Here is a 7994-nt window from a genome sequence, read left to right on the forward strand (position 1 = left end):
GATGTCATGAGCACGCCGCTGGGCTCTGATGACACACAACCATCCAAGTCATCATCTGGGTGAATGTACCTCAAGCATAAGCTAATGCAGTGGTAATATCTCACACTATCAAGATTATTGTAGAAGTCCAGTTTTCCTGCACACAGGTATCGGCCCAGGAGGGTGGCGTGAGTTGTGAAGATGGTGCTGACATCTAGTTTCCTGGTGCGGGTGTAGAGGAGGCCCACTCCAGCCAGCCACTCATGGAAGTGGCAGATGACCAGGGGCTCACCGGACAGGCGGTTGCGGAACTGGGAAAGATAATATGGAGATATTGTATGTGTTGGGCATCGATGTTGGACTGAGTGAGAGAGTATGGTTTTAAGACTGTAAGTAATATTTCAGTGATGTGGACATGGCAGTTGGGCACCAAGAATTACTTTTGGGAATCCAAGCTGAACCTTTGGCAAGACAAGCAAACACTTCAACCACAAGGCTACCCTGGGTATTGGTTGGGATGTTATCATCAATAATTTGTGACAGTCCACAAATCCACAAAACAGTCAATGATTATCATTGTTCATAACCATTAGTGTATTACAAGTATCAAAGATGTTAAAAGTACCTGCTTTTGTCATGTTTGTCATGACTGTATGTGAGTGAATAAATGCTGTTTAACACCACAGTCAGCAGTATTTTAGCCATATCATGTTGACCTTCAAATAATCAATTCTGGGCCTGAGAAAACCAGTGGTTGACATTGAGTAACAACCCAAGCAGTAAGGCACAAATGACATGCAACCAAGCAAGTCACTAAGCCTGACCACTAGATCCATTTTAGTGGCCTCCTACAACAAGCAAAGGTTGCTCGGTTACACTTTTGCCCGACATTAACCTTTGTTGAATTGACAAACGTGTGTCTAGGCCTAACATACCTCTTCTAGGAACCAGCATACCAGTGCACCAAATATTACAGCATCGTTTGCCTCACGATCATGCCATGGTATGCCAATGTTGGACTTCTCCCACAACTCGTGTTTAAACTCATCCAGCTTCCAGGCTGCAGAGCCGATGTCGAACAGGATCACTTTAGGATATCCATCAATCAGCCAACGACCAAAGAAAACCTGAGACAAAACACACATTTAAACAATCAGCTATTTTTGTTGTTGTCATGAGCTGGAGATTTCACATCAGAAACATCTTTCCTGCCATTTGACAATAGTGGACCCTAAGAATGTTCTTCACACAATGTACCCACGTAGCAGACAGGTATATAGACAGTGGACTCAGTATAAACTAGCATCAGAGTGGTCTGGCAATCTCTATACACCAGCATTTATTTCAAGTCCGAGAAAAACTTAATTTTAATACAAATCATCTTTCTGTTTCGGATACTGGCACAGTTTGTTTCTTTGTTTGTTGTTTAAAGCCTCACTCAACAATATTCCAGCTGTATGGCAGCAGTCTGTAATAATCTAGGCTTGACCAGACAATCCAGTGACTGACATCATAAGCATGAATATACACAATTGGGACAAGCATCAACCAAGTCAGTGAGCTTGACCAACCGATCCTGTTAGTCGCCTCTTATGACAAGCATAGCCCCCTTTTATGGCAAGCATGGGTTGCTGAAGGCCTATTCTACCCCAGATCTTCACGGCGCAGATACTGGACACTGGAACTGAGTATGAGGCCAAGTCACTGATTTCCTACTATATACTGGCATTGTTTTCTGAAAAGATGAATGCCGGTTCAAGGGGATTACTGTAACAATAGCTTTTGCCAAACTTCTGAACATGGATTAGTGTATGTGTAACGTTTGTGTTTATCTAGCAAATCAATTAACATTGTTCATTAGGAAAATTAGTTTATTGGTCAGTTGTGTCAGTCCATAACAATCTGCAATGGACATGGCGTGACAGATAAAGTGTAGTACTTGGTAAGAATTGGGTGTGCTTTAACTTCATTTGAGTAGTATCTATTTACATACCGGGTAACCATAATCATAACAGCATAAGCAATTGCACAAGCTGCAGAATTAGGAAATTAAAGTGCAAGTATGTCGATTGACTGGTTGAGAATGTTTGTCAAGAAAAAGGAATAAAAAAACACAGGTTATGTGGACAAATACATGAACATGTCAGTTTACTGCAGACCATATGGATTCCAACAAAACAGTGGCTACTCATTCGGCCGGAGATCTACCAGGGCCAGGCCTACAGTTATTTTGAAACTACTCCCTCCTTGTGTATGGCAATGAAGGCTTCTATAGGGGGACATATTATATGCAAAGTCCTTGTAAACACAGCAATACTCACCTTAATACCTGCATCCCGCATTGCTTGTATGCTCTCCTTAAACACAGAATTGTGTGGCTCTAGAATCTCCACTTCAGTTCGGACACAGGACTCGTTGTACGGCCCCATCAGACAGTATTGTTCTCCCAGCTCCTCAACCGTCGTGGGGGCCTTAGTTTTGATCACAGTGTAGATTCCACCCACTGAAACAACATGGCAACATGTCTAAAATAAAGCAGTTAAATCAAGAACAGTGAGGATTTCTGGTAAGAATACAGTTATGCAGCGGCCTAAGTTTGTCACAAGAGGCACTCAGTTGATTGCGTGTTATCGTATCTTAACAATCGATGTTTGTCATAAGAGGTAACTAACCGGATCAGGTGGTCAGACTCGCTGACTTAGTTAATCAGCGGTAGAAACTAACACTTTTAGTATACTAGTCCTTATATGAAAACATATAGCAAAACCCTTCAAAATGGCCAATTTCTACTAGTCCTTATGTTACCTTAACTATTGGGCAGTTTGGCAAGGACTGTACGACTAGTGCCAATTTCTGACTGTTCATGTATCTCAATTGCGTAGATCGATGCTCATGATACTAATCACTGGATTGGCTGGTCCAAACTTGAATATTTATAGACCATCATCGATTCATATAGACGGAATATACCGGTACCTAAGTATGGTGTCATACTATAAACACTCACATCGGCATGTGTTTATGGTGTAAATAATCATTGTAAATAAGGCTAAAAAGATTAATAGTCTGGGTTCTCAGGCACCGCCTGCTTCGTCATACAGTCTGCCGCACGTTTCGTTTTTATTTTATTTTATAAAAATTTAAAAAATTCTAATACTTAAAAACTATGCGATTTAATATAACACACAGTTACCAGGGTTAGAAACTAACAGTTTTTGTCCACTAGTCCTTATAATGATAACATATAGCAAAACCCTTACTAGTCCTTAGGATACCTTTACTTTTGGGCAGTTTGATAAGGACTACAGGACTAGTGTCAATTTCTAACGCTGAGTTACTTCCCTTTACATGTGCACTGCTTCACTGCGCATCTCGTGTTATGGTCATCGCGGCAATAGGAGTTTGTATGCTTGTTGATGTAGCAAGACCCTTTCCCAGGTTGATGGTACACAACCAATTAAGTGGTTACATACTAGTTTGAACAAGCAAAGAAAAAACAACAACCAACGCCCACCCACACTATATTTTCAAAGACATTGCTTGAGAACCAATTCTTTTATCTTTTTAAGCCTAAACCAGTAATTGATATTATGAGTAAAGATCCACACTGTCGGGGCATGCTGACACATCACCAACCAAGTCACTGAGTCTGACCACCCGATACATTAAGACACCTGTTATATCAGCTCCCTACTGACTCTTACCTATCAGTGAAAGTTACCACAAAATAAGCTGTTTTTCTTTTTGCCTTTGCCAATTTTCAAGAATTTTTATCATTGTGTATTGTTCATCTCAAGCAATCATTTCTATTAAACGTGTTATATATATGATTAAAAACAAAATAAAATTAGGGATGATCCAAAGGCCTTTCAATTTTTACTTGATTTTTGGATCCTGATTCACAATAAAGGACACAAAAAGTTCTTATCATCTCTAATGTAGAGGTATTTTACCATTGAATTCAATGCAATGATTCAAAATTTAATAAATGTCCATATTTACAAGACATTGGACCCCTAACGTAGGCTATTGAGTGTAACAATTTACATACATATGACAAACAAGCCATGTCGGTGGTGGATATTCATTTAATTGGGGTCACGTTCCTGTTTGAAAGGGTAATATGTGCAACTACTTTCTCCTTCGTGTTGGTATAATTCAAGTACAAATTCTCACATAAACCAATTTATTCTAATGTACCACAAGTTAGACTTGAAAATCCTGTACTGTAAATACTGGTTCTCATTTGGTTGAGAAATGGACAATAATTAGCCATAGGGATGGGTATTTGAGGTTTAAAGTGTATCAATATATTGCAATGCACATGGCCGTATTGCGATACATATCATGATATTCTAAATTTTTAATTCAGCAACAATCTGATACATTAAGGTATGAATTGGAAGTTCATAAATGGAACCAAACAAGACGCTGGTACAACATAATGTTTACTCAGTCAATAAATACACAGCTATCTTGGGGCCCCGGATGATTGGCCCGCCCGGGGCAGCGAAGGCATTGGGCAAGTATACAACATTAGACACGTCATAAAATTCACCTTAAGAGATTAACAGATATTTCAAGCATGACAAAATTGATATTGATATACGTATCGTAGAAAGAATGAACCTCAATTTACCGATATACCAATAATACCACACACCCCTAATTAACAACATTAGTTTTACCTGTAGATATAATGCATGTATATACAAATAGTAAATATTTAATTCCACTGTAAATAGGGAACTATTACCAACATTCTCTGTGTGCCTGGGCATAATTATTGGCCTCTGAGACTGCCTCGATTAACCCCTGCACTACACTACCAAGGTTACATATTGTTCTGCATATATATATAGGGCAGCACCTGTGACAATATGTAGGTCAGTCTCTGGGGAGGTAGGGGAGGAGAATAACATTGAGGTCAAACAGGCTCTACCCATATCAGGTGTAGGCCGAGTGATAGGTAAGGTGAGGTGAAATGGGGTTTAACGTCACGTCCAAGATTATTGCACTAAGGTTGCTTATATAGCGACGTGCATGCACGTGTGAGTGTGGCTGCTTGTACTAGTCCGGACTGATGCCGATTTATAGTGCAGGCTCACTGAGATACCATGCTGCAGTTTAACATGAATACCCCACTCAGACACAGTATACTGACTCCGAGCCGACCATTCCTTGTTGTAGCCCCTCATGCCGAGCGCCAGACAGGGTAACAACAAGTACCATCTTTTAACGTCATACATGTTACATAAAAAATTAAAAAATATAAACCTACACTGACCCCTGGACCCATTCTTAAGGTTTTTGTGATCTTAACTTAACTATTGCTGTTAGTATAGTAAGTGTGGAAATATCTATTTGACAGAAGTCACTGACAAAAATTAAGACCGTAGATTGTGAAATTCGGTTTCATCGACACTACACATCATTTACTATGACATCATCATCATCATCAATATCATCATCATCATCATCATAGTGCTTGGTCTTCCTCATCTTCCTGAGACAAGGGAGTAACCGACTATAAAAGTCCAGTATCATCATCATCATAGTGCTTGGTCTTCCTCATCTTCCTGAGACAAGGGAGTAACCGACTATAAAAGTCCAGTTTCCTCCCATGCAGAACTAGGCTGCAATTATTGAGTTATATTTTGGCTGGACTAACAAGTCTGTGCATAGTCCATTCCAAATCGCGTAACAAAATCGACATCCGTTTCGTAAACTGTAAACTGCAGGTTTTGCAAAGCATGTGTACCTTCATATTTTCAAATGTTTTCATGTTTTTAATCAAGGTGGTCACATGATCTGATGCACCTCGGGAAGTAAGACCCTTTTCATTACATTATAGATCCAGATTATCTATCATATCATCCTGACTGAGCACCGCCATTATGTTGGAACCAAATGCAAGTGATATGAGAAGTGGACGCTGACAGGTCAACAGGCAGGACATAGAAAGGACATAACTCATAATAGCCACTGGTAGCGCTACATTCGAGCCCACAAATACCAGTCCAGTTCGGCAAGTCTGGAATCTTGACTTTTTGAGTCAGTTAACTCCCTGTCCATTGTACATTAATGACACCATCATGCTGTAGTGTACATTGGCATGATGATAACTCAAGTTGCACATGTCTCTTAAGGTTCTCTATGAAGATCATTTGAACAAAGTGATTTAATGTCTCATTTTAAAGTGATACAAGTACTATGATGAAAAAAATCACTTTGAGTGAAAAAAAAGCAATAATAGAAATATAATCATGTCATTTACATGTTACTCTGTAGATTACCCTAGGTGCATACTTTGATTCTTGTGTTTATACCCAGAGTAATTAGAGAAATTCTACCTGATCTACTGGCTAGCGACGAGTTATCACCAACATCCCATCATAGCGCACACATGATTGCAATGTATTTTACTTTTTCTTGTCTTAATTATAAGGGAGAAATATTTACATTATAAACTAAATCCATCATCATGTACATATTTAGTTCAGTTATTACTTACAATTTGTCTGTCATTTCTCCCTGAAAATACAATTTACAACCTCATTTACCACTTTTTTCAAACATGCATAACCTGATTATGTCACAAAATCCATACTAAATGGTGTTATTTATAAACAGGTGTAGATTGATTTTGGTGAATATTGATTTAATTCCTTTGGAAGATGACACTTTGATTAAAAACCATATCTTTTTTATTATATTGGATTTTAATATATGAGTGAGTGAGTGAGTACGGTTTTACGCTGCTTTTAGCAATATTCCAGCAATATCAAGGCGGGGGACACCAGAAATGGGCTTCACACATTGTACCCATGTTGGGAATCGAACCTGGGTCTTCGGCGTGACGAGCGAACGCTTTAATCACTAGGCTACCCAAACGCCCCAGATATTATATATGAATGTAATACTAGAAATCATATAAAATGTAACTAGTTTAACTGAAACAGTGACTGTGATCATGAGGCGCACACTGTAAGACGACAACCATAACTGTTAGTAAATCAACGTGCATGTTCTATTTCCAAAGTTTTGAGTCTCTTTTTTCCCACACAGGATATTTCAGCTAAATTCATGAATATTTATGGACCAACAGAAATCGACTTAAACGTTTTTTCCAGGCCGACTTGAGTGCAATTGCTTATTGTTTCACAAATGTTTGAGTAGGTGGTCAGTATCATTGAGGTGTAGGCCTAATCATGGTATTTCAATTGTTTCAGACATTTTAATTAAACATTAACAGTATGTCAAAGTGGCTCCAATGCAAAATGTATGGTGAAGATTATTCTAATTATAAAAATGAGGAAATTTGATTAATTTTGAAATATTAGTGGCTATATATAGGTCTATAGTCCTACATTCCTATTCATGACATATGCCAGTTGTACCATTCATCGGATAAAACATTTACGTTTTGTTAACAAGATAGTCTTATGCATGACTGGGTTCGTGACATGGTCTGTTTTTCACATCTTCAATATAGGTCACTTACGGTGACACGGTCATACTGTACAGGTAGGCCCCCCACATTGAACCGACGGGTCTGATAAATATATATACTAATTTGATATATACGCGCACGTAACTCAGGCAGTGACAATGTTTCGTACGTGTCCTCAATGTGCACTATCTTTTACCTTTGTTCGCAACTTCCCAGGCAATTTCAAATACCCATTTGTTCTGTGCAGCTGCAGATATTCCTCTGTCCATTGTGACATTGTCGTATTCAGGTTCAACATTTTTCAGTGTCCGAAAGAAACTACCCCTTCTTCTCAGCGCCATGTTTCGATAGAGGTCGTTGTGTCAAGGACATTTGAGGTGAAGGTCGGCAAAAGGGGAATTCCCACTCACGCAGTCGATGCCTTCGTCCAGTCATACACAAGATCAAGCAGCGTTGGCTTCGTGACTACCCTGATGAAAGTACGTGCACAGCTGACTGTACATCACACAGGAATGCACGTTGCACGTGCTTTTCATGCAAAATGTGTGTGCCTGTATATCTA

At 39.2% G+C, this 7994-nt stretch overlaps 1 protein-coding gene across 1 annotated transcript in view; it reads right to left on the reverse strand.

The window, feature by feature from the left end:
* Nucleotides 1-7773, reverse strand: part of LOC139462470 (glycogen [starch] synthase-like) — a 32586-nt gene extending 24813 nt beyond the window's left edge. Inside the window, exons 1-4 of the mRNA XM_071244221.1 lie at nt 7629-7773; nt 2301-2482; nt 915-1106; nt 105-290 (exon numbers count right to left, since the gene is read on the reverse strand). Coding sequence (XP_071100322.1) covers nt 105-290; nt 915-1106; nt 2301-2482; nt 7629-7773 — 705 coding nt within the window. The remainder of the gene's footprint in view (nt 1-104; nt 291-914; nt 1107-2300; nt 2483-7628) is intronic.
* Nucleotides 7774-7994: the final 221 nt, after the last annotated feature.

The sequence above is a fragment of the Haliotis cracherodii genome, unplaced genomic scaffold (genome assembly GCF_022045235.1).
Source record: "Haliotis cracherodii isolate W230 unplaced genomic scaffold, xgHalCrac1.p SCAF_15, whole genome shotgun sequence".
NCBI lineage: Eukaryota > Metazoa > Mollusca > Gastropoda > Lepetellida > Haliotidae > Haliotis > Haliotis cracherodii.